General features: G+C 46.4%; 1 protein-coding gene across 1 annotated transcript in view; it reads left to right on the top strand.

Moving 5' to 3' along the window:
- Positions 1-26943, top strand: part of CFDP1 (craniofacial development protein 1) — a 66851-nt gene that overhangs the window by 16264 nt on the left and 23644 nt on the right. The window contains exon 5 of the mRNA XM_061375834.1: positions 4047-4151. Coding sequence (XP_061231818.1) covers positions 4047-4151 — 105 coding nt within the window. The remainder of the gene's footprint in view (positions 1-4046; positions 4152-26943) is intronic.

The following is a 26943-nucleotide window of genomic DNA, read 5'->3' as shown; positions in this document are numbered from 1 at the left end:
AGGGTGGGTGGGTTTGAGTGTGCTGAAATGCTCGGGTACCACTTTGAGCTTTGTTCAGAGATGAAGCATCCTAAGTTAGGAGGACACCTGTAAGTATCAGAGAGACTTAGTGATCTCGTTTCTAGCATGTTTTCCGTGTAATAACTGTATATATGGGAGACCTTTCTATTTTACAGTTGCACAGCATGTTCTACAGTAGCATTGCCAGTGTGCCAGGCTTCAGCACAGTCCAGAAAAATTAATAACTCTTCTGTGTTTTGGAAGTCTTATTATGCAATTTAGTAGCATAGCACTATAATGAAATCTTTATGGGAAAGTGATGAGAGTGAGCCGTTTTCTGTGCGAATTATGGGGTCTGCAAGCAGGCAAGACAGTAGCTACTTCTTTTGTTCCTGACATTATACTTATTTCTGTGTTTATTCCTGGATTACAATATGTGAATAGCATCCCAGTAAACAGTCAGGCAAATAGTTATTTATCAAGTATTTAAAAGTGAAAGGTCTTGTAATTTTCCTTAGTAATGATTGTGATTTCTTCCAGCTGGATTAATGGCTCTCATTTCTTCCCATGAAGAACATGAAATGTTTTGGTTTCTACATGGAGAGTTATTGTCTCCTATAATAATGCAGACCAGAGGATTTTTTTTTTTCTTCTTGGCCTGGGATCTGGAAAAGGTTGGAATGTGCATAACCTGAATTAATACCTTATAAAGCCTTTTAAAATTCTTTATTTTGTCACTCCTGTGGAGTGGTTCACGAGTTGCTGCTGGCATTAGACCAACCTCAGAGCTGCTTTTGTTTCAGTCTATGAGGCTATAAGTGGCTCTTGTGATAAAATTGCCTTGAGAGGTCACTTCTAATTACATTTCTGGTGCATTCCTTTGTCCCTAGCTGGCCAGTCCTGCAGGAACAGGTTGCCTGCAGCTTTGCAGCTGAGTTTCTGCAGTGGACAACTTAAAAAATACATGCTAAAGCAGCTGCTGGTAGGCCAAAGGGAGCAAAAAGGGAGTTACATACTGTGCCCAGCCATTGCTGCTGGTACCCTGAGGTGGTGGAGGACACAAGCATCAAAGCTGAAGTGTCTGTCATTGAAGGGCTGTGCATCATGTTGAGAGGCTTCAGCAGGTAGAGGTTTCTACCTTCTCACCTTTTCTGGGATTTTCTGCTCCAAGAACTGTGCTGGTCCAACCAGCAGCATGCTAATTCGGTCAGACTGCGGGCTGGCAAATCCCTGGAGCCATTTTTCATGTCCATCATAGCTTGGTGTCATCTTCTACCTCAACTGGTAGGACAGACATAGGCCAGTTTTGTCTCTTGGCTGGTGAAGGAGGCTGAAAGTACTCATGAGGTTAAGATCCAAGCTCTGCCACAAGCTTTGAAGACTTGCTGCCGATTTATAGAATCCCAGACTGGTTTGGGTTGGAAGGCGCCTTAAAGCTCATCCAGTTCCAACCCCCTGCCACAGTTAGGGACACCTTCCACTAGACCAAGTTGTTCCAAGACCCATCCATCTGGGCCATGAACACTCCTGGGATTCTGCCTGTCCAGACCCTGTTAAGCTATTTAATTTCCCAATTCCTGTAGGCTTGTGGGAGCAGAGTTAGTGATATGGTGTGCTTTCTCTGACTTCTGCTTCCTTTCCCAATCCCTCCTCTTGGTCTTACACTCTTCAAGTCCCAGAATCGTGCAGGGTTTGGCTGGGATCTAACCCAGGAGCAGGTCCTGTGGCTGTATTGAGGCCCGTGTAGAAGGTTTTCTCCAGGTGTGTGGTTACTATGCTGCGCCTCTCAAATTCCTGTGTGCTCAGGGTCTGCCTGATGTTTCTCGTGACTGCTCATGTGCAATTTGCATGCCTCCAATGGCACAAGAGTGCAGGGGGTGATGGGAAAAGGGAGGCCATGCCAGAAACCAACACTGCAAAGTGCGTGAGAAATGGTGCTGCTCCACAGCTGGGCAGGACGTGGCACCAGCTCTTTGTCTGCTGTGTTTGATACTAAATCGACTGTGTGACTGTATTCATGGGAACATGATACTTGTGCCTGGGGGAGCTCTGTGGGGCATTCTGGCTGATTGCAGCACAAAGACACCAAGTTTATTCTGTTGAAGGAAACTGGATGTACAGTAACCTCTAGTGTGTGACTGCTGTTGCTGAGCACTGTGTGCTGTTCTGGTATCCTAGGATAAGAAGGACATGGAGCTGTTGCAGCAGGTCCGAAGGAGGCCACGAGGATGCTCAGATGGCTTGAGCACCTCCCATATGAAGATAGGCTGAGAAAGCCGGGGCTGTTCAGCCTGGAGAAGAGAAGCTGCATAGAGGCCTCATTGCAGCCTTCCAGTATCTGAAGGGGGCCTACAAAGATGATGGAGAAGGATTCTTCATCAGGGACTGTAGTGATAAGAAAAGGGGGAGTGGCTTTAAACTGAAACAGGGGAAGTTCAAGTTAGGTGTAAGGAAGAAGTTCTTCCCAGTGAGGTTGGTGAGGCGCTGGCAGAGGCTGCTCAAGGAAGCTGTGGCTGCCCCATCTCTGGCAGTGTTTAAGGCCAGGACAGGACCTGGAGCAACCTGGTCCAGTATGAGGTATTCCTGTCCATGGCATTGAGTTGGAGCTAGATGATCTTAAGGTCCTTTCCAACCCAAACCAGTCTATGATTCTATAATGGTGTGTTTGGAATGTCCTAAATTGGGACAGTGCTGTAGCAAGGCTTTTGTTTCTTCCTAAACTGTTTTTCCCCTCTTTCCAATCTGATCAGCACCCACTTCTAAATATTCATAACATGGATTTGTCTCTCTCCCCTTGACTGCTGCTAGTTTGAAAGGCAAGTGACAGTGCAAGGGGAAATGGGGTTAATCTGCACTGGCAGGACCAGGCAAAGAAGGAGGTGTACAGCACAAGAATTTATTCTTACTTCTGAACATGCCTTTTCCACCAAATTTGCGATCTGCAGAGAAGGAGAAATGATTTCCCTTCTCTAACAGCTGCTTCAGATGCTGTCAGGACAGGTACATGGGTGCACTAGTTGTGTGCAAGTGGGATTTCAGGGCATTGGTGCCTCCAGGCTTAACAAACAGCTCCGCAGTGCTTCCGTTGAAGCCCAACCCAGCAGTAACCCTGCTGGGTCTGCGGCTCCTTGTGTTTTCGCATGTCCATCAGCCAGCTCCTACATGGAAGCTGCAGTGTTGGGTTGGTGGGTTAGGAGGCAAGCAACGATTAGCCTGACTTGTAACCAGGGCAGATCATGTGACTAACAAGGATCAAGGAACAAGGGAGCAAAATTATTAGCTTGGGAAACCAGGACAACCTCATTAAGAGCTGCTGAGAGTGTGGAAAGTGTGTCACTGGAGGCAGGTGATTGGAAACGAGGGGCTAAGGTAGCTGGGATTTTCTAACTATTAATTACTGAGTGTGTTTTCTAGAGATTCGTTCTCATGTTTGTAATACATTCCTTGCTGTGGGTGCCGTATTTTTTAAAGTTCAGTATTTTGCATCCTCAGGGCCTCAAACAAAAATTAAGTAGAAACTGAGAGCAAATTTTTTCATTCCGCCTTGTCAGAACTTTTCCTCCCATTCCACATGCCTGGAGCCAGTTTCTGTGCTCTGTTTTGGGATGCAGATGTTGCCAAGCCTGTGAGATGTGGGTAGCAGAACAGCTGTGGCATAAGAGCTGCCTCACTGACCCACAAATGAGGAAATCAAGAGCCCAGTTAAGAGCCTGGAATTGCCCCCAGTGACCTGAGCAGAGCATTTAGTAGCTGCTAGTGAGACAGGCCTGCTTGAATGACCAAACATTCCTGTTTGTTTGAAAAAAAAGAAAATCCCTTCCTCCCTCAGCTCTAATTAGCTACTCTTTTCCTTTTTTCTGCTATGATTATAGAGCGTTTGTCACTGGCATGAAATCTTAACAAGATGCTTGTTCTTCAGCCTGAAGCTGATGGAGGTGGTGTGGGGACTTCTGCACCTCTTTTCTGTTTTTCCTTGGATCTTTGTTTTTGCTGTTGTAAGTACAGCTCTTCCTTATCCTCTGGTTTGTCTCCTTTATCTCTAACAGAGTGACTAAAGAAGTGGACTCAACCTCAAAAGAAGCTAAAGCTTTTCTGAAGCAGCAAGAGAAATGGCAGTCAGCAGCTCCGACTTCCCTCCCAACAGTGTCTGGGTGAGTATGTGATTTCTCTGCCCCGATACAGACCCTTAGTGAGCAAGACAGCACTCAGCATACAATAAAGGCTTGTGGTATTTAAGCTAAGGGGTAATTGTTTTCTACAGGATTTCAGTTGGTGGGTAGGGAAGTGGGGGAAGCAACTCATGAGTCCCCATGACTCACTTTGTAGGTTCAGGCTTGCATTTCTCAATCCTCATAAATCATTCTGCCTAATAAGGAAATACTGTTTTGAATGTCTTGAGCAGCCTGGTGAAACTGCAGGTAGCCAAGGAACATGCCTGGGATTGTCTGCAGTTCCTTTGACAGGTGCTTCTTGGGACCATAAAAAGCCGTGACAGCCTGGACTGTGGCTTCTTACAAACTTTCTGGGAGCATTTGAATGTGAGATTCCTTTTCCATGTTCTCTGATATAATTTCAATGTGGATCTGTCACTTTGTTCAAGCTCTAACACCTAATTCTGAGACTATCATGCTTGTCAAAGATACAAAGAAGTCAGGTCCCCTGAGCATCTGACATGCCTCTCTGTGATTCTTGATGAGCTTGGGAGATCACCTGCTTCTCAGGAATAGAGGAGATGCTTCTATGTTCCAACAGTGATTTTTAAGTCAGTTATATTTATATTTATATTTATAAAGATTTAAGCTGCATATTATTTGGTCACATAGAAACAACACCCATCAAATAAATACATTGTTTTTCTCATTTGCTGAAGGGCAATTCTCCAGTGTGAGTTCAGGCTGCCTTTCCCTAAGAGAAGCTGTTACTCAGTTGCTGCAGCTAGATTGTCACTCATTTTTCCAGCTAAGTGTTGCATGGCTTGTAGTTAGATCAGGGCAATGAAAGCATAGTAAGTATGTGTGTGACTTGACAGCTGCTGTTCCTTGAGATGAATGAGTGCGTAGATGAGCATATTTGTCTTGCTGCTGTTCATGCTGCACAAGGGTTTGTCCCTGCAGAGCGCATTAATTGTAACCTAAGTGTTGTGTTACATGGTTTTGTGCTGGAAAACTTGCCTTGACCCGGACGGGCACTCTTTATTCAGTCTGGGCTGGCACAAAAGGGGTTTGGGTGGCAGCTGAAGCTGGGGCGCTTCCTTGCTGTGCATACTGCTGGTGGTCCCATCCCTTCAAACCTGCTTTCCAGTTCCCCCAGCAAATGCCCTGCTGCTCTGAGTGCAGGTGCGTTTGGTTGCCCAGTGGGAAAGCCCCCATGAACTGGTCACCTTCCTACTACCTGAGATCAAGGTTTCCTCCTGTATCTTACTGTCCCAGAGGAGGAGGTGGGTGGCCAGTGAGCCTGCGCCACTAGTCATTACCAAGGTGCATGGCTTCTTGTGCTGGAGGTCTAGTTGCTCAGGAGAAATAGCCAGAGCCCATTCTGAGTTAATGCTGCAGGTATCTGAAGTGAAGAATCCATATCAAATATGGAAAAACTGGAATAAAAATCTATATAAGAAATAATGAGTTCAAGGACTCTAACTTTCCTCCAGTGTGATTATTTTGGAGGCAGCTCAATTAGGTGGTTGTTCAGTTTGCTGATGTGTGATGTCCTACTGACAGTTGCTTGCTCAGAACATGAGGTGGCTCCGCTGCAGGGAGGGGACGGGAAAAATGCCCTGGGTTTGTTTGTCTTACCTTCTTTCAGAGCAGCAAACCCTGATGCAGTGCAGCCCCACGTGTCTTCCGTCTCCTAACTTGCTGCAGAGTGTCCTGGGTTTGTGCAGTGATACTACAGCTGAAGTGTAGCAGTCACGTTTTGACTTAACATGTGGAACAGCCCAGAGCTCTTGAGGGTTCAGCAGGAGACCATCTGTGCCAGACTGACCAGTGTGTGCCCTCTGGTGTGAGAGTGCTCCATGGAGTTTTCTACCTTGGGGTGGTATCCAAGACTGATTCCTTAGGCTGCCAGCAAACATGCTTGCCTTTGGACTTCCAGATGGGAAGTCAGCCAGGGTATTTTCAGGTGAGAGAATTACTAGCAGGCTTGCAGTGTTTCTTAAAGCCATAAGCAAGTCCCCTTGTGTTACAGAAATTACAAAGGTCAGGTTGTAGACTTGGAGTCAGCTATTGTCCAAGCCCTGCCCCTCTGGAGCGAACAGCCACAAACCTTAGTGACAAGTCTGAGCAGCACCAGAGGACTGACAGAACTTGGTGTAGCCTGATGGCTCTTTGCTGATGCCCCTTGAAACAGATGTTTTGGGGGAGAGAGTGCATTTCTGCCTTGTACATTACAGGAGAAGACCCACCCAGTCTGGGGCAGCATCAACAGAAGGCAGTGAAAAACCTGTGATTTGAGATCCTAGATGTGCCTCTGGACACCCACTGTGCTGTGAGCCATTGTCAGCTTTGTCAGCTATCTAAAAAAGAAAAAGAGAAAAGAAAGCCTTGCCCTGTGTGCAGGGCATTCAAGCAGCTTAGAGTGGCCTCTCCATCTGGCTTTTCTTTCTTCACCTTGCAGGCAGCTTGCATTATTTCTGGATGCAGCCAGCCTACCATGCATTTATTTAATTTTCCTTCTCTGAACAGATAGAAGTAATCCAGGAAAGTAGCCATCACAAAACCAAACATCCGGCTCCACATCTCCACATTAAAAACCCTTGCAGCACAACTGGTCCAGGGGAAGAGATGCTTGGGGCTGAGAGTGCATTTCCTGAATGTGTTTAACATCCATACCGGATGTGCTATAAAAAGCTAGATTTGTGCTTGTGAGGGATATGGGGGTGGTTGGAGGAGAATGACTTAAACACTCGGCTGTAATTAAAGCCAGGAGTACAAAACAACCCACCCAGTTCTTTCAGCAGGCTTTGCTAGAAAGGTCACAAGCCCTTGGTTCCCAGGGATGCAATAGTTTCCCAGCTTTCCCATTATTCCCATCGTGTCCCCCTGTGACATCCAGCTAGGCAGCAGTTTGTTAGCAGTGGGTGTCAGTTTGTTGGAGGGGTTTGAGGCTGATGCTGTGTTCCGTTTGTGTTTCTGTCATGCTCTTGGGTTGTGTTAGGCTGTTGCTGATGCTGTTAGGATATTGGGTGTGATGAGGGGATCCACGGACCCCTTCTAATTTGCTGTCACAAAAAAATAGGTGGAAAGCTCCTGGTGTTCAAAAGAAGCCCTCCACTCACCCTGCTAAGCCTTCTTGCCTGTCTGTTTTAGGGCTTGTTTCCTATCCTTATGTTGGCGCCAGGGCCTTCTGGGGGCAGCAAGAGTAGCTACTGGCTGTAAGTGCATGACCTGATGCAGGGGTCAGTTAGCTCTGTGGGCATCACTGGTGTTGTAGGAGCTGCTTTATGCCCCCTCCCTGGGCCAGGCAGGACCTGCAGGCTCGGTCAGTCATCCTCTGTGCTAGTAATCCTGTTTTGCAGCCATCATTTCATATTCAGAGGATGTTAAAGCAAATTAAATCCTCCATGCAGCTTAGACAGAATGACTGTGTGCATGTACTTGTGCATATGTGACTTGAGACACAACTGAGGTGTTGAGCTCCAGCCTGAGAAATACTTGCAAAGACCCGAGCCCTGCATTGTCGGTGGCGGCTGGCTGCCCATCAGTCCCTGATTTGTGTCGAAGCACAGTATAGGAAACAGTGCTGCTGTAGCAGTTCTGAAAATGAAATTAAAATGTAGTTGGTGGATTTTGAGATTCTTCTCTAGGCATTTGTTTCTACATGGCCTGAACAGGAGCCAGCAAGAAGAAGGAAGGTTTTTCACTTGCTTTGTTCTTGCCTCTGCTTATTATCAAACCCATTTGTAATTAAATGCAGACTTGCTCACTCAGCCCCACTTTCACTTTTCTGTTTGATCATGCCTGAAATTACAGTGGTGGATGTGTGACCTCCTAGGCCTTTTCATGCCTTGTCGGCTGATATAAACACAGGGTAAAATTTGCCTTTGAAGCAAGGCACCACTCCCACAGTGTTCTGGAGGTGTGGTGCTCACCAACCCCCAGGCTGAGTTTGGTCTGCAAGGGTTTGGATCTGGGTGCAAGACCCAGCAGGAAGAGGCACTGAAAGAAAGCTCTGACCTAGAGACACATACTGACCCTGAACAAAGGAAACAAGATAAACTCTGGCCTGTCCATCGTGGATGCTTTCCTCCCCTAGTCTACTGTAGAGAAATTCGTATGGACTGAGCATTAAATGGTATGAAAAGCTTCAGGCCGTTGCTTTGAGAAGTCATTTACTCTGGTGCATGCTAGTGTTGGAGTAGAGCATTAGAAAGATGTCTGTTCATGGCTTCTCTCCCACCTTCAGTGAGCAGGAGGAGGAATGGTGACAGTCACTGTGGGAGGATAGGGATGATGGGAGAACCTGGAGCCTGTTTGCAGCATCCCAACCCATAACTGTGATTTCTAAGCTAACCTTCCCCTCTAGCCTGGCTACTCCTAGGAGCTGCTTTGCATCCAAAACTTTCTCTTGCTAAAGCTGCTCTTTCTGCATGAGTTGGCTCAAACTAAATGGATCCCTTTGCTGTCATGATGAAAACTGATTACTGCTGAAGTGAACGCTAGTGAGACAAGGACGGGGCTCTCAGCTTCTGTAAACCTCAGATCTAGAGCAAGTGCTGCAGCATTCACATGCCTCCAGGGAGCAGTTTCATTTCACAGCAGTCCCATGGCTCTTTTTCTCTTCAGAAAGCAGGAATTTACAGCCCAATTTCAGCGCAGCCTCAACTGTAAGCAGCTATTTAGCTAAAACTTGCACATTTTGCTTGTATGGGCTGAATAAGGGTGCAGATAAAGCAAGTAATCAAGACCTTTGGGGAAGCTGGAGGTAGGCTTTTTCAGTAGTCACTTCAGCAACAGAATAGGTCTGTCAGTGATTCTAAGGCTTGTCAGCTTTCTCCTGCGCTTCCCTTACTGGGCTCCAGAGAGTGCTGTTCTCCCAGACGGAGAGATCCAGCCCTTTGCACCATAGCCAGATGTCTGGGTGTGAGTAGCACATGACGTCTTTCTGTGCACAGCACGATGGAACGGCCAGGGGCAATATTCGTGTGTCCTAGAGCTAGTTTTTCTTATTTCCTGTTCATACACTTTGGTTGTGAAAGGTAAATGTGGTGGTATCTGTTCCAAGTGTGTAATTTCTCTTTAGGTCTTAGATCCTTTGTTGGTTTTATTTTTGGTTTAATTATTCATTATTAGTGTCTATCTACTGGTATCTGGCTACGTGTATCTCCTCCTTGAATCAGCACGGTAATGATGCTGGGTGATTTTTTTTTTTTTATTATCTTGGTTTGATTTGCTAGGGGGGCTGAAATTAATTACCCCATGGGATGAGTGTGTATGTGTGGAAGAGGAGGTTTGTCATTAGGAAGAACGATGGCTGGTTCAGTACTAAAGAAAAGGGTTTCCATCAGCTGTAGTAAATAAGATGGTGGTTGCCACACACTTGTAAAGCATGCCAAACAACCTTATCCTCTGAACATCTGCCTCCCTTCTTGATGTCAGTGTGGACTGAGGCTTCCAGCATCCCATGAAGCCAGACCCCTTGCAGAGCCTGCACCAGTGTGGATGCTGCTCTCCAGCTGCCGCAGGGTGAGCAGCAGCGAGGGCACTAGTGTGGGCTTCACAATCCAGCTGAGAGGTGAAGTGAGTCGCTCTGTCCAAGCTGTGAACGTGGCCACACTGCTGGTGAATCCTGTGCTAGGGACCTGACCACTGCCTGCAGACAGGCTTATCCCGAACAGCAGTCACCTCTGAGCTTAGCTATGGGTGGGAGAGTTCTGCCATTTTGGGTCTTTGCCCTTTCTCTGAAGTTCTTGCTCTTGAGCTTACATTAAGCCTTCTACGATATGAAACAGAGCTCCGAGTGTGGGAAGTTTCATACCCACTCTCCCACACGCAAAGCAAAACATGCACTAAACACCCTTTTAAACTGGTCTCTCAGGAGCAATCCTTTCTTATTCTCAGGCTAAATGAGTCAATACCTTCTGCCCCAGCCTCTCTTTTGCAATAGAAATGAATGAGATTCTTTAGCTCCATTCCACACTACCCTGCAGCCATGCCAGCACTTGGTGTGGTTGCTTTTGCTTGGGGCAGTGACATGTCCTTGGGAGGAAGTTGAGCAGTGCCTGTACAGCCTTGTGCCTTGCTTCAGTCCTCTGTCTTGATGTGGCTAGGCTGGATCCCTGGGCTGGACTAAGTGGCATCAGCTGTTTCTTTTTCTAGTCTCGTTTGAGGTTCAGAAGAATGGAATCTCAGCTATTTGAGGACTTACATCTCTAAAGCATCTGTCTTATAAAATACAAACAACCCCCTACCAGTCTAGGGCCTTTGATAATTCCCCAATGAAGGTGGTGGGGCAGTTTTCCCTTAGGGCAGCACAGGTTTTATGAGGCTTATTTTCATTTGCTTTCATCTCTTAGATCATGCACATTTCTCTTTCCCCCTCTGTGAAAATGATTGAGGAAATAAACTGCTAATGGTGAATGAAGCAAGCTGTGTTTTTATTCCAGAGCCCTTGTTAGGTTGCAGAGGGAAATCCCTGAATCTTCCCATGTTAGACTTGGTCTGGTTGGAGTGAGAAGTGAGGGGCAGCCTTGGTTCATGGTGAAAGACTGGGATTAGAGTTGGGTTTGAAGAGCTCTTGTTCCCAGCTGTGCCATGGCTTGTGGGTGTGTCTACTAAGAAGATTTGTTTCCACTCCTGTCTTATTTTGCTTTTATAGTGATTCCTTGCATATTAACTTGAGCTGCACCATGTCCCTTGAGTGTCTCCCCCATACCAGATGCTTGTTACATCCTCTTGCTTTCCCACACTCGTTTTTCTCATGTCAAGGAAGAAGTTCAGCTGAATCATTCTTTGTAAAAGATGAACCAGAAGTAAGGCTGCAGTGGTAGAGCAGAGCAATGCTTCCTGCTTTCATGCAATACTGTTGCTGCAGGCTTTTCACATACTAGTGGCTTCATTCACGGAAAATTACATACTGGTGGCCTCATTCATGGAAAATCAGCACACCAATATTTTCCAGCACATTTGTTAGCCAAGACTTTGATCTGCATGCTAGGTTTTTAGCCTTGTGCAGGACTGGGCTTAGAAGAGAGGCGTGCTCAGCTTAGTTGGCTTTGTGTCAAGGTGTGAAGTCAAGCAGTTAGGGTTAGTTACCAGCTAAAATGCTGGTTTTCTCCTTGTCTTAAAGGAGATGTTGGTGTGACTCGGAACTCTTGAAGAGCACATGGTCTTTCTTCAGAGCTCCAGCCCTTTGATTGGCAGCTGTCTTGCAATGCTCTTTTGTGTCCAGAGAAAGCCTGAGAGAGATTGAGCAAGTGTCTGGCTCCAGGCATGGGGACTTTCTCTGCTGGTTTCTGGCCATAAGGTTGGTTAGCATGGCTGCTGTTCACTTTGGCTATTACTGTCCTTGTATGGAGGTGTCAGAGCCCCATAGTTCTTGCACTCCCCGTATTATTCCTGTGCAAAACACTGTGCCTTGAGTGACCTGGTGCACAGGCTGAGCTGAAAGGGCACCTTAAACAATCTCCAGACTGTCTCAAGCTCTCCAGGGTGCTTTAATCCAGTCTGCCAAGCCGTGGAATACCTTATTTCCTTATCCAAGGAGTTTCAAAGCCTTCCTTATGTTTTGGGTTACAGCCCAGTCTGCTTTGCCTCGGAGCCCTAGCCTTTGCAGAGCGAGCGCGTTCCTTCGGGCAGTTGCTGTACCAAGGGACCCTCTGCAGAGGCAGATAACTGATGTTGTGCTGGCAGCAGACGTCCCTCTGGGTGTATGAGGACGTGCGTGAGATGCTTGTGTACGCACTGAGGTGGTGAATGGAGGGAACTGATTTGTTTGAAGTTTCTGTTTGAGACTGCCTTTTTTGGGGGGGGTGGGTAGGGGTGTCGGGGGGAGGGGCGTGGGGAGGTATCCCAGGGGAAGTTGCTTTTTGTGCCCTCTCTTCTGCTAGCATCTACTAGCAATTCTTCCCTGTGAGGGTGCTGAGGCCCTGGCACAGGGTGCCCAGAGAAGCTGTGGCTGCCCCATCCCTGGCAGTGTTCAAGGTCAGGTTAGACGGGGCTTGGAGCAACCTGGTCTAGTGGAAGGTGTCCCTGCCCGTGGCAGGGGTTGGAACTGGGTAAGCTTTGAGGTCTGTTCCAACCCAAAGCAGTCTGGGATTATCAGCAAATAACTGTGGATATATGAGTTTGATCCAGTCGTGTGAGGCAGCTTTGCTACTATTTTGTGGAACTCATACTTCAGCACTGTTGCTCTGAGCCTTCAGGCAGCCTATGGACAATACAGATGCCTGTTGCTGAGAACAATGACAGCATTTCTTGAAGTAGCAAGTCCTGGGCATGTGCAGGGCTGGATTGTAAATCTACTGGGTTTTGTTCCTTTAAGGTGCAGGCCTGAGAGCAGCCGACTGGCTTGCAGCACCTATGAATGCAAGAAACTTACACAGTTTAGAAAATACTGACTGGAAGAAATCAAATGGCCATTCTTCAGGTGCTTGCCTGTTTTGCCTTGTGGTTGAGTATGCTGTGTGTCGCCAATATATGTATGGAGTCAGGAAGTCAGTTGAAATTGCTTGTTTAGTAACAAGGACAGGTTAAAGCGAACACAGAGGGGCTTGCTGATTGCAGCTCATGGCTTTCATAATGCAAAACCAGTGGGAATTCAGCAACTTGGTCTCCGCCTACCCCCCTTACCACTATTCTAACCTTCCTGACTCATCTGGAGCTGCATCCCTGCTCCTGCAGCTCACCCAGGAATGCTCTGCAAAAAAACCCAGCAGAGGTGTAATGATGGTATTATTAAACTTCCTTGAGACAGCACTGAAAGAGTAATTTTCCAGTGTGGTCTTGCTGTTTCGTTACACTCTGGCTGGTATGCAGTGTGCCTGTCTCTTCATCTGTGACCTGCACATTTCCCATTGCAGGCTGGCTGAGGAAGCAGCTGGTATATACTATATCTCTAACTCTCTGGAGACTGCTATGCAGGGATGTCCTTGGCTTTGCCTTAGGCTCTGAATGATGCACAGCAAAGTTGCTTAGGCTAGAAAAACATGAAGGTTTGTACAGCATGCTGTACGGCACTCTGACCTGTGATGCAGCCAGGAACAGTTCCTGCCATGTACTCCCTGCTAACAGGGGGGTCTCACTGTACATCACATGGTTTGCATAAGAGACATGCTAAACAGACAATGCAGCCCAGGGCCTTTTGTTGTGCAGCGTTCACTTTAAGGACAAGCACCAAACCGGTATTTTTTTCTAATGTATAAAATCCCATCTCCCTCCCTGCTGTTTGCAAGAGCCCTTTGGAAAGCTGGAAGGGCTCACATTCCCACTCACACGTGTGCACTCAAGAGCCTCGCTAGCACTGTTTGGCTGTTTTTTGTTTTCTGCTTCCCAAAGTCAAAGAAGAGTGTGTAGCATTTGTTTCGGAAGCAAAACCCCTTGTAGAGAATTACATGGCCTCTGCAAACAGATGGGTACAAAACAGGTCATGAGCTTTGGACTGGCTCTGTAGTCTGTACAAGATAGCTGTCTCCCTCCTCACTTTATGGTTTCATGGCCACTGCATTTAGCAGGACTCTTAAGAAACCTTTGAAGCTTTATTATGCCTATGAGACGGTGAAGATGCTTAGCAGGTTTCCCCTGGTCAGTGCTGTGTGCAGTGCTTGAATCTTTTATAGGGGTAGAGTATCTTGTGTTTTTCAAAAAATCTTTGGAGACTTTTCTCCAAAATCTTTGAGAGTAAAAGTGTGTTGGTGAACGTTAGGAAGAGGTTGTTGGTCATAGCTCTTTGAAGGACACTACAGAGATGACTCTCCTCAATTTCCTTTGTTACAAACAGCTGTCTCCTGGGGAGAAAAATTGCCTTCTCCCTTGTCCCTTAACCCTAGATGAGCTGGATGGGAAGCAGGTAGAGCTGCTGTTACAAGGAGTGCTTTCCTGTCTCTCTGTGACCCAGGAATCCTTTGCTCAGTTTTGATACCTTCTTTCTCCATGACGTGCCGTGCTCCTGTTGTGCGAGGTCAGTACGTGTTTGTGCTGCATTGTCCTTAGCTGCTGAATTAATCTTTAACAAGTACAGGACTTTGTGTCCGGTCTGGGGGAGCTTGGGAGAGACAGCATTGGCACCATGGACACCTGGAAACAAATAAATGACTGTTGTCTTTGACCATGGGATTTCTGGCCATGCTTTTCCTTTATGAGGCAGTACTGACAGGACTGGGAATATAAATCCATGCAGGCTCTGCCACAGGTCGTGGAAAACCTTGAGTGTGGTGTCCTGGAGCTTAAAACCTGGGCAGAAATTGGCACATTCCCACATGCACTTGTCTTTATGCCAGAGCTTCTACTTTGCTTGATGTGTGACAGGCTGGGAAGGAAGTGGCTGGATCAGACACTGCAGTTTTAAAGTCTTGATTTTCTGGATCAAACTTACAAACCAATGGAGCCTGGAAGCTCTGAGGGAATGTTCTGTCTGCGATTCCCAAAGCAAACCCTGAAGTTGTCTCTTCTCCCATTTGCTGTGCTTGTCCTCCCCCTTCCACACCTCGTGTGTCTTATTGTAGCCTAGATGGCCAGTTAACATAACCCAGTCTGTACTGGGCATTACAGGGCACAAGCCTGAACTAGAGAACTGGCAAGGCAAGTCAGATTGGCTTCCCAGCAATCCCAGGCTCAGGCTGACAGGGAAAGCTTTGAGGGTGCCTGTACATTTGTTGGTGCTGAACTGGCTTCATAGTTTATAGCTGGGAATAGTAAAGGGAGGGGGAAAAAAACCTTCATGCTATGCAGATTTATTGCCACTACCTGCTCTGTAGGACAGATGGCTCCTGGAAGAAGATCCAAGCCCTTCATCCACTGGAAACTCTAGGAGCTTGGTAGCTGGGGGCTCAGTGGGGTGAATCCTAAACCCTGCTTATGTTGGGATGGGACCTCAGTCAACTGGTGTACCTTTTCACCAGTTAAAGTGCAGGGGCCCAAGTCACACTAGAAATTATTTGGAGTCAGATCTGTTCCTGAAATAAAGGGAGGGCTTTGCTATCCAAAAACTCCGTGCCCTTTCTTTGCCAGGAGCTATGCTTTGCAGGAGGGACTCAGGCTTTAGCGTTGTTCTCTAGGCAATTTGAGCCAAAAGAAGTGAGTTTGAGATGTGTGCTGAAGATACCAAAACTGTTACCCAAGCTTCTGGGTCACCTTTCTTGTATCACTTGCTTTCCATGTCACCTTTGCGTCTGCTGGGTTCTATATGAAAAGCCTGATTGTACCCGGAAAGAAGTTTTTAATAAAACAGACAAAAAACCCGAAACAAACCCCGAAACACCTGTCTGAATTGGGCATGTCCAATGTGACAGGCCTGCAAAACAGCTCCTTGGTCAACTACTGTCAGCTACATCCTCTGCCTGACTGCTATGGCTGAAGGCAAAGCTCATGAGTTCATCTGGCCTCAACTCCTGCACAGTGGGCTTCTCCCCAGCCACCCTCTGCCAAACCAGTGCACTTTCTTTGGCCTTTCTGGTAAAGGCTTTCAGCTATCTTGAGTTGAAGACCTCAGTAAATGAAGAATCCTCCCCTTTCTTTGAGGTTAATTAACTGTGGCAACTACTTATTGAACAACTTGTTTGAAGTAGTTACAAATACACCAGAACTTCCCAGAATACAGCAAATTGCTTGAACTCTGCTCTTGCGTATTTTATTTCAGTGTCACTAAGACACGGTTGTGTTTATGCCTGTTTAATTCAGAAGAGACTGCCACTGCCCCTGTTGCTCTCCAGCTCTCTCTAGGTGTCTGTCTCTGTATCTGAGGATGCCCAGTGCCTGATTTATGACATTTAGCAGCTTGACCAAGGGCAGACTCCAGAGATGTATAGCTGTGAGTGATTCTTCTTTGCTCCTCATGCTTGGAGATAAATGTCAAGATGGATGTCAGCTCTCTGGCCAATACATGAGTAAATCTGGTTTCATATGTGCACCTTGAGCCAAGAATACATGCATTTATTTTTTATTCTTTGTTATAAACCTGGAAACACGGACTGTGCTGGAGGAAGAAGGCCTTTTGGTTTAAAATATTGATACCAATATAACAGGGCTGTGGCTGTGACATCTGGGAGCCCTGAAGCATTAGCTCAGAGATTATGCTGAATGCTCTGGGGAATTCAGTGTTGTACAAAGTAAAAGAAAGGGCATTGCTAAGTGATAGCATGCTTCAGATGCAGAAATCATGGACAGGGTCCTCTTGAGTCCACAGGCTGTGGGTGTGTGGGGCTGAAAATGGGAAAGATTCATACTGAATCTTGGGAAGAGGTCCTTGACAGAGTGTTCTATTTTGATTTGTAATGTAACTGGGAAGAAAGCAACTGCGCAGTAACCCAGACACCTGTGGATTAATGGCTGTGGAGGAAGAGGCGAAGACTTTGTTCCTTGGAAATGTTGGAGGCATGGAGGATTGGATGTGGTAGGTCGTCATCATCTCTAGAGCCTCAGTGCAGAGCATGCTGAGTAGTTCTGCTGTATGGTTCTCCATCAGCTAATCAAGCTGAACAGTCATCCAAAAGGCACAAGAAGGGCTGAGATACTTTTTAAAGTAACTTTCAGTGTTTTTATTATCTTTCTGGTCCTTTTAGGGCTCGGAGCCACATGCAGAGTTAATACACAGTCAGACCATGCTGGATTTCTTGTGTGTGCATTTGTCCCTTCCCCAGCAAGGCACCCATCACGTGGCTTGTGAATAAACTGTAACAGGGGCCCGTGGACCCCTGAGCTGTCTCCACGCAGAATGTACCTGCCAGTTCTTGGAGGGCTTACTGGCAAAGGCAGACCTTTGTGCAGGCTGAGCTGTGCTGCTTCCAAATCTGAGCTGGCTTTGTGCCTTGCTGTGCCTAGTCTAATAAGCTCCCTCCGAATAGGATTTGCTGGGTAGTGCCTGTTGAGACATGCAGGCTGGCTGCGGAGCAGCGAGCAGAGGTCTGATACTTTGTCTGGGCATTGCAGACCCCCTTCCTCCCCTTCTGCTGTGAGGATGGAGAGCTGGCTGTAGGATATGTTCTGCATCTCAACACCAGCTTCTACATTAACTAGTTGTAGTAAGTCTGTAGTAGTAGTCTGTAACATAACTAGTAGTCAATGGTTATTGAATTTTTGCAGGCTGTTCCCATGTAGGGTTTAGCTCTTGCTGAGAGAAGTTTTCGAAATACAGGGGTAGTCGTTGATGGAGATAGCAGAGAACATCACAGCACAGCTGGGACTCATCCAGGCAAGACAAAGCTGTGCAGGAGAGGACTCACCTTTTGTCTTGTGCCAGAGAGGTCTCAGCATCTGATGCATCAGGTAGCGGTATTGGAGCATGTTGTCATGAGTTAATGTGTATGCCAGCTGCATACACTGCCCTGTAGAGTTTAAGCACATTAGCATGTTTAGTTGGAAAAGGAAAAGCAAGCTTATAAAACTTCAGGATAGCTGTCTTCATGTAGAAAAGCAAACCACACTGAGAGGCTGTGGGGGACAGGAAGGGGGCTGGTAACCCAGTCACTTAATTCAGCTGCAGTTTCACTCAATGTGGAGAGAGCAAATGAGAGGATGTGATTTTTCTCTGCCAAGTCCTTTATTTAAACGTAAAAGCTTCTTCTGGCTAGTTGCAAAAGATATTGTTAGCAGAGTGGTCCTGTGCAGGACCTCTTTCAGGCTGAGGCTTCACTGTAGCCAGACTATCTGACCACTGGTTGTTGTGTTCCCGCTATTCCTTTTGCATCCATGCTTGTTGGATCTTTCTGCTGAGCTATTTTGGTGCACTTAGCTGAAACCAGCCTGACTGCCAGCATCGCATGCTAAAACAGCTCTGCAACAGCTGAGTGCTGGAGCCCATGTCAGTGAAGAGGTGAATGGGATTTAAACAGTGAAGGAACTTCAGTCTTAAATATCTCATTCTCCTGAGGCAGGAAAGGTACACCAAGGCAGATTCATTTTACATTTGAACTTTCATCTTTTCTTAGTTGCATGCTCTTGGGCTGTGCTAGAGACAAGGTCCTGAATTAGACATGACCTTTGGGCAATGGCCTGCTTGCAGTATCTCCTGTTCTGAAAGCTGCTACATGTGCATCTACGTTAAGTTGACTATTAGGATAACATTATATGTTGTATAGAGTTGAAAGAAAAAATATTTCTTATCCCAGCAGAGCATCACTTGAGTCACATACATGCTAGTGCCCATGGTCTTTGCAGTCATAGCTCACAACTTTGTGGTATCATTTTCTTCAGCTTTTTAATTAAAAGGAGGCTTGAATTTCATATAGTTCTTTCTGCATTTCTTCAAAGTTTTTAATGTTCACCCCCTTCTGCCCACTTCATCTTTCCCTGGTAGGTTATAGCCTGTTGGAAAACAGAGCACATTGTGAAGGCCAAAGTGAAAGTTGACTCAGCAGTCCTTCTCATTTAGGCTGTTGCTGTTCATGGAGCAGGAGGTTAGCCTTAAAATACTGCTGCCAAAAAATACTGCTGCTCTGACAAGAACTGGTGCCCACTTTATTAGCTGTTGCTGTGTTCTTTGACTTACTGTTTTAAAGAATGGAGTCTACTACTGCCTTAATACCCTGTGAAAGAAAGTTTTCTTTTCATATACTGGAATAATTCTGATTTGTCTATGAGCAGCATTTGGCATCTTTTCTCCAGGTATCTCTTCTAGGCACAGCTCGCGTCACTACTCAGAGGGGCCCCTAACCTTAAAGCATTTCATGTGAACTCTGGGAGTTGCTGTGTGGAAGTAAGTGGGCTTTGCTTGTAATATGAATGTCAGCACAGGGGTATGTATGTCTTTACGGGTTCAGGCTCACCTGTGGTCCTGTAGATCAGATCTTTCTCTCCCCCATAGGACTTTTCCAGGTTACCTTTGGATCTGCAAAGAGCTACCTGCCAGCTTTCCGCTGGGCACTATTTCAGCTCCTGGAAGCTGGATTGGTCCTGGAGCTGCCAAATTCAGTTCCTGCTAGGAGCCTCTTCCCAGCTCTTCCTAACTGCGTGGAGGTGTCAGGATGCATTGCTGCTCTTCTGTGCTTCCTGTCTTGAGAAGAGGGCATGAATGTGCATCTCTTTAGAACAGGGCAGTACAGGAATAAAAAGCTTTTCTTATAATTCCCATCATCCTACAACCTGGAACAGATCTGTTCGTGACCTTGGAGCAGATGGGTGTCAAGACCTGATCCAGCATGCCTAAGTGTGATCTTGCTTCTGTGTATGAAGCTGGATGCAAACAGGTCAGCAATGCGGGATTAGCTACTAGTGAGGTGCTGGTATAAAGAAAAAAGCAGGTATCATCAAGTTCTTGGGTTCTCCCTAAAGCAATCAGTGACAAGTTGGGGTGATATTCCAGGGAGAATATTCCCTCCCTGGGGAGGGAGCTGGCCAGAGAGCAATGCTTCACATGACAATGGTGGGAACTGTGGGTGTCTGTCATTCCCGGAAATATGTTCAAGTGCCCTTTTTCCACCAGGGAATTAAGAAGTTACGCAAAGTCAGCCTAGTTTCATTAATGGATTTAAAACAGGTTTTGGCAGAAGGCAGCCAAGCACATCAGGAATGGAACAGAAAATATTCTTCCCAAGTCTGAGAGCCTGGAAACTGCCTTTCACACCATCAGAATCAAGTGACAAAAGCTGCTCTTGTTGTAATCTGAAATCTTTCTCTCTTCTCCCTCCCCCACATCCATGGTATTCATGAGTGCATAGGCTATTTATCAGCAAATTTAAAGCTACAGGCACACAAGTGTTGTGAAGTCACCCTGGGACCCTGCATTGGAGGAGGAACATGTTGCATTACGTGGTACTTACAAAGCAGCTGAATTCAGTCTCTTGATTGCCTTGGCTGCAGCTCCAGGTACTTGCTAATATTTTTTCCTTTTAACCCTTGTTTGTTCTCCAGTCTGATCTGCATTTTTGACAGGTGATTATTACCACTAAAAGAGTTGACAGCTTAGGTAGTCTCAAGTGATGCAGAAGTCCTGATGCTATTTGTCATGCATGCAGGTTGTCTTTGAGCATTTGGAAAGAAAGGCTGTAGAAAACTTGCATGTTATGAAGCTTGTCTGCACTAGCATGAGCAGGAGCACTGGTCACTGCTCTGTCGGGGCAGGACCTAGTCCCAGAATACCCCTAAGATCACAGGATGTCTTGGACTTCAATGGGAAGCACTGCTAGTTACAAAATCTGGAACAAAGCAAGGCCAACAACTAGACAACTCTTTTTCTAGGCGTTTTCAGCATTTCCCTGGTCCAGTCTTTAGTGCTGTTTCCTAACTCTCTGTGTTTGGGGTAAGTATCTCACTCAGCTTTGGCTTCCCCACATGCCTGGAGCTGTACATCAGTGACACCAGCTTCTGGGTTTGTTTTCTAGAGTGGGTGCCTCTTACCAAAGTCATCTCACCAGTGGGTAGTCTGTGACTTAGTCCAATGAAGAAGCTTTTCAGTGTCAGACCCAAACCTAGTCAGTGTGTAAATACCTTCCTCCTATGCTGAAAGACTCTAGGGATGCTCATATGGGTTGCTCAGGATATCTCAGGCCATGTTCAGAGTTGGGATTACCTTGCGGCGCAAACTCCTGCAGCATTTTGAGACATGTTGGTAGGAAGAAGAATATTCCACCATAGTTGATAGTGGGTGTCCTGTGGAAAGTACCATGTACAAGATTTGCACAACTAGTAAGAAATTAATTCCATGAAGGGCTATTTTCAGCTTCTTAATGTACAAAATTTTTTGTGGCTGCAGTTTGGCAGGATCTTACCTCTTGCAACAGAGGTCAGTCCTTCCATACAATGAATGCTAGAGCTGGTTTATCCTATTTTCACTAAGCTGTGAAAGTTGTTTTTCTACCGTGCTTGTTTCCCCACCCGTAGGCTCCATCTGTACACTTCAAAATAGTAGGAGGAAGAGGGCAGAGAAAGAACAAAGGCTCGTAATACGAATGGAAGGAAATGAGGGAAATTCAGGAGGAAATGGACAGTGAGAAATACAAAAAGATCCAGCTGCGCTGAATGCATGGGGCGTGAGTGCACAGGGATGCTTTCTGCTTGGTATTCAGAGCTCAAGACCTGCATTGTGGAGCTGAACTTTCCTTAGAGTCAGTGACCAGTGACCTATTCAGACACCTAACAATGTCCATTATGTACAGTCAGCTTGTTTATGCCCGATGCTGGGCTTTCTTACCTTTGTTTCGTAGACAAAAAAACAATATCCTACTTGCAAAGTGGCCAGGGCAAGCTAGATTTCTCTGTGTGAGCTCTTGACCATCGGTTTTCACATCATGTTACTTAAGAAAGATTTCAGAGGACAACGTAGGATGAGAAGACGCTCAAGGAGAACATCTCCTGATGAAAACACTGTTCTTGGTAGAGAGATAGCAAATGTCTCTCTCCTTTGAAGGCTGAGGGTGGAGGGAAGGTAGCAAGAAGTTGGTCCCTGCCTCTCTGGAATTGCAGTGATTAAGTTGGTACCATAAGGCAGCCTGAAGAGGTGAGTCCAGAACTGTGCTGAGGTTTGGTGGTAGTGTGGGACCAGCCTGCCAACAATGCCCATGCATGACTGCAGGCAGAGCAGTGGAGAGGGGAATCCTGGGGATCTGGTGGTGAACATTTCCACTGTGGAGAGGCAAGGAGCTGCTGCTGCTTGCATCCTTGCTGCAGAATAGGTGGGGCTGTCAGCCCACATTAGAGCTCTGCTTAGGTTTGTTCTGCAGCTGCAGAGAAACCAGCTGGCCCAGGTTTCACACACACACACAAGGGGACCCCAGAGAGGCTTTGTAGTCTCTCTGCAGACTCCAGGGCAGCAGCTGAAGCATGCTCTGCAGCAGAGGTACCTCTGTGACCTTGGGCAGCCCAAGGTTTTACCCTGTTACTTGGAAACAGCTTCCACCTCCACTACAAAATACAACACACATTGTCATCGGATCCCATGGAGGCTCTGATTAATGTGAGAGCTGAAGCACAGCTTTCGGGTGAGAAGGAATAATGTACAATACGCCTTGGCCTTAACTGTAGTTTTCTGCACGAGGACGTCATTCTCAGTTGAGGGAGGTGCTCTTTAACCCAGCCCACCAAGAGGCAATTGTAAGCAGTGGTTGAAAGAGCTGGACTTAGAAATAAGGTACACATTTCGTGGTGAGAGCAGTTCAGGCATTGGAGCAAGTCTGTGCAGGCGACAGTGCTTTCTCCTTTTTAAAGAAAGAAAGCATTTTGGCAACTGGCTTGTTCCATATTATGCCCTTGCTTACCCCTGCTCATTCAGTTAGAGCCACTTAGCAACTTTAAAACTATTTCTTTAGGGGGGAAAATGAATTCTGCATATTCAGGGAAACATCTGTCCTCATTCAGAGCAGAAACTGTAGCTAACGTGGTCCCTGGAGGGTGTGGGAGAGCTCCAGTTTCTTACTGCTGCTGTGCAGTCACTTCTAAGAGAACCGAGCTGGCTGTGAAAGGTGAAGCAATGTTGCCCTACATGTGGAAAAGTCAAGTGGTGCCTCTTTGAAGCCTTGAATGTGTATGCAGCATATGACACCTGAGGAGTGTTTTATTCATGTTTGTCCTCAAGAAATCATGTATCTTTGTAAGCTGAGCCTTTTTAAGTGTCTTAAGTTTGGCACCCCAAAAGCTGGGCTTTTAGCAGGCACTTCTGGAAGAAGTCAGCATGAGCTGTATTTTCCTGACTCAGATCCTTGCAGTAAGAACTGAGGAATGAAGCATTTAAATAGAAAAAAAAAAAAAAAAGAAAAGAAAAAGCTACAGCACAGCTAGATAATGTCAATCTTGTCATTGCTTTTAATATTCATTTCCAGGCACGGCGATCACACTGTCAGTTTTAAGTTAAGCAACCTTTAGTCCTAGTCAGCTTCTGTCTGTGTATGTGAAAGAGATGACTGAGCCCATAGCTGCTAAAAGCATTTCTCAATTACTTATATTTCACTAGGTATTTAAAGATTAGGTTGGGGTGTACAGGATGGAAGGGTTTTTTCTTTATCTTTTAATAAGAAACTTGTATTTGCAGATACGAAGAAGACCAAAGACTTGAGGCATCTAACATGCTCCTCTTTTCCCTGCTGCTCCCTCTGAGTGTGGTGGGGGTAGGGAAACATGTAGGAGATCATACAAGGAATAAAATCACATCCCTCTTGGCCTGCTGCTTACCGCAGCCCTGCCTTGGTTCCCAAAATTGATGGGTAAGGGTGTGCCATGCTGAAGTTCTCATGACATAGCCTTGCTTGCAATGCAGGAGACCAAGCAATGTACGTGGAAATTAAATATATGGGGCTTTGTACGCTTTAAACATGAACAGCGAAGGGGAAGATGAGATTTCTGCCTGTAATGCTTTGAAACATTCCTGTAGTCATTTGCTTTTGCTGTCTCCACTGACTACCCAACCCTTTTTCGAGAAAGGAACACCTTAATGAGCCTTGTGGTTCTCCAGCCCTTCAATCAAAAAATAACCATCCCTGATACCTCCAGAAAACTATCTGGCAAGATCAGAGAGGACCAGATTAATATTGTCCTGAGCAAAAGAAGAAAGCAGCAGGGGGAAAATTGCTTGGAGAAAGGCTTCCAGCTGTCTGTATTTAAAAATGTGGTAAGGGGGAACACAGGCATGGATCCCAGTGTAAAACAAAGCCAGCAGCTTTCATGTCCCCTTTAAGGCAGACACATGTGGTAGGAGCAAAGATGCTCCCCTTGTTGGAGCTGTGTGATCATAGAGCTGAGTAGCGTAGGGACTGCATTCACAGCAGCATGTGTTCGGGAGGAGGGTGTGAACAGTTCCCACACAGCCCCTCAAGAGCAGCCTGAAACAGTATCCACCATCCTCCTGCCAGCCGCTGGCAGGTTGAAACAAGTGATGGAGTTGCTTCAAGGGAATTTGATGGTGAGGAGCTGTGTGTGGTGTAACAGACTTAATTGATGGCTGGGGTGCTTGCTTTGTTAATAGCTTAACTGGGCACAGAAAGCTCTGACTTTGTGATCTGACTTGGGAAGTGTGATCTGACTTGAAAGCTCTGACTTGGGAGTGTGAGGGACAGCTGGGCACACCAGACCTAGCACCCTGTGTATTACCAGATGCATGTAATGTGGATGAGGAGGACACAGGGAGCTTTAGCCCAAGCTAAGGCAGTGTGTCTGGAGGGTGGTGGAAGTGCCCAGCAGTGCAGGAACAGTGCTGCTGTGGGTACACAGAGTGAATCTGTGCATCCTTCTGCTGGCAAGCTCCAAGACAGCTTGGGTTTTCCATGTGGCTCTGAGTGAAGCCACCCATGAGGAGTGAAGGCCTTGGGGCAGTCTTGCAGCTACAAGTGCCCTTTGTTATTTGTCTGACTTTTCATTTGGATTGTACACTACCTGGATGTGCAGCTTGGCTGAGAAGGCCTGGCCATGCTGTGGAAGTGCTGGTAAGTCAGCTGTGTGCCTGAAGTCAGGGACTTTTGTTGCAGTGCTTGATTCCTTTGCTTTTTTAGCTTATTCAGTTGAAGCAGCCTCAGGGCCTGACGGCAAGAAATGCAAGGTGAAAAGGGGGTGACCCTGGTAGCCAGGTTGACCTAGCTGTTCACTCCCCAGGTCCCAGGCTGTGCCTCATTCACACTGGTGGAGGGCCGAGGGGTTGTGTCTGTCCTTCTGAAGTGCAGCATCGTTCCTTGCAATGATTTAACTCAGAGAGTTAATACCTTCAGGTCACCTTTCTTGGTATAAACCAGCACCACCTATTACTTTGGTCTCGCTGCTCCCATCTTGTGCTCTAGCAGTCCAGTTCTCCTCCTGAGTCTAAAAGAGATGCTTCGCAGTTCACACCTTCAACTCAACCAACTGTGCAAGGTTAGGAAACCAACAGGGAAATTCTGCCTCCAACTCATCAAAAGGAAGAACCAGGTAAAATAAACACTTGCCTTCTGAAACAGTTACTTGGGATTGTGCCGATGCAGACTTTCCCATCTGCTCTGTTCTCAGAGTTGAACATGGCAGGATCTTGATCAGGTAAGATTCACCCCACCTGGGAGATGTTCCTGTAGGATTTTGCTGTGAGGGAGAAGAAAACTGAAGGGGATTTTTGCTCATAACATAAGAATCCAGCTTCTAAGCTGTGCCTTTGGGCATATATTTAAATGGAAAGAGCTGTCAGTTTTTCTTCCGTTGGAATTTATTCTTCTGTTGCCACACTCAGGTGACTGTGACAAACGACCGTCTCTTGTGGCAGCTTCACCCCACAGCCTTTTGCCATTCAGAATTGGCCTTTTTTTAGCTCTGCTGCTGAAAAGGGGTGTTTAGGGAGACTTGCTTTGCGTTTGTTGCCTGTGTGCAGAGTTAGTAAGGTGATGGTAACAGGAGAAAGTATGGTTCAGTTTCTTCTTGCACACTGTCACACTGGCTTGGCTTTGGGCATCACAAAAGCACAAAGGTTGGAAGAGACCTCTGGCAACTTTGTGTTCTACCCGCTCTTCACAGCAGGAGACTAAATCGGAGTTCCCAGGGTCAGCCTCAGCCTGCAGAGATGTTTGTGGTAACCCATAATGTGGGAGGCACCCTAATTTGCCATGCAGACCCTTTCTCTGCCATGTTCAGGAGGTGTTTGTGTTGTATCAGATGAGCATCTTTATGAAACCCCCTGCTCCGTCCATGCTGCTGTGGTGGTACACAGCTTTCATGCCCTTCTTTTGCTGCTTCTCAGTGGATTGCACTAGTAACCCTGGTTTTCTGCAGCATGACATTGCTTTGCACCTGCTGCAGCACAGAGGATTTCAGAGGGTTATTCACATGGTCACAGCATGTTCATTCGGAGTCCATGGACAGTTTAAGCCTTTAAGCCTGAAGAGCACTGATTTGGTGGTGTAAACCTTTCTATCAGATTTTCCAGGCTGGGTTGTGGACAGCAGCTCTCCTCGACTTTTAACCAGGTAGCACAGTCCTCTTGTTGGAAATCACAAGTCACCCAGTGTTACGTTTGATTGATTTTGAAGGGGAGTGATGCTAACTTTGCATGAAGTCTTTAAATACTTGGCAAGTTTTCCTCTTAACACTCAAGTCCTGGGGGAAAGCAACCAGATAAGAACCTCTGCTTTTGAGGAAAGAAAAGTTAAGTTTCTACCTCTAAAGGCTGGAAGGAAAGGACAGCCACTCTGGCTGGCTTAACCTAAGGCTTAGAAACAAGGAGGCAAATTAATACTGTTTCTGATTTTCTTTCCTGCAATGTCTAGCTTTTAAGCTAACCTCGACTGGAGGGGTTGCATAGGCTGACTCATGGCATTTGCACAGTGGGGTTGGCAGCTCTAGAGAAGAACCCCCATGTGCTTTTGGTTACTCTAATGTTCATGTGCCTATGAAATTTGGGTGTGTGCACTGTTTCACAGTGCTGTTTGTTACCACCATTTGGCTGGATATAAGTGGCCTGCCCTCATCTGTAATTTGGCTGGTGCTAATACATCAACATGATGCAAATCTGCCTTTAGTTATCTGTTTCCTTCTCCCAGCTGTATGACAGTGTGGAGTTTAGGTGTTTGGATCTGCGAGGGAAGTCGCTGTGAGAGGATCTTAATTCGCCCTGGTTTAATTACATGCTCAGAGACAAGGCTTTGTACTGAAAAAGTTGAGGGTTTCTTTCAGCTTCTGAGCTCATTCAGCCACCCTCTAGTATAAAAAGAATATATTTTATTATCAGGAATGTTAGTCTCCTGGTTGGGGTAAAACTGCTGGGTACTTTTCCAGTCTTACCAGTTAATGATGAGCTGAAAGTGAATCAGCTGGCTCAATTTAACAGAAGTGGAGGAAAGCTGATGTTGGTGCATGGCTTTTCTCTGCAGTGATCTTTAGCTCAGAAGAGTGCATCTCTGCTGATTGACTATTA

The sequence above is a fragment of the Neopsephotus bourkii genome, unplaced genomic scaffold, assembly GCF_033783945.1.
Source record: "Neopsephotus bourkii isolate Nb327-2 ecotype Australia unplaced genomic scaffold, CSIRO-AGI_Nbou_v1 NB_1678, whole genome shotgun sequence".
NCBI lineage: Eukaryota > Metazoa > Chordata > Aves > Psittaciformes > Psittacidae > Neopsephotus > Neopsephotus bourkii.
Note: the sequence above shows the minus strand (reverse complement) of the source record. Positions and strands in the feature narration are given on the sequence as shown.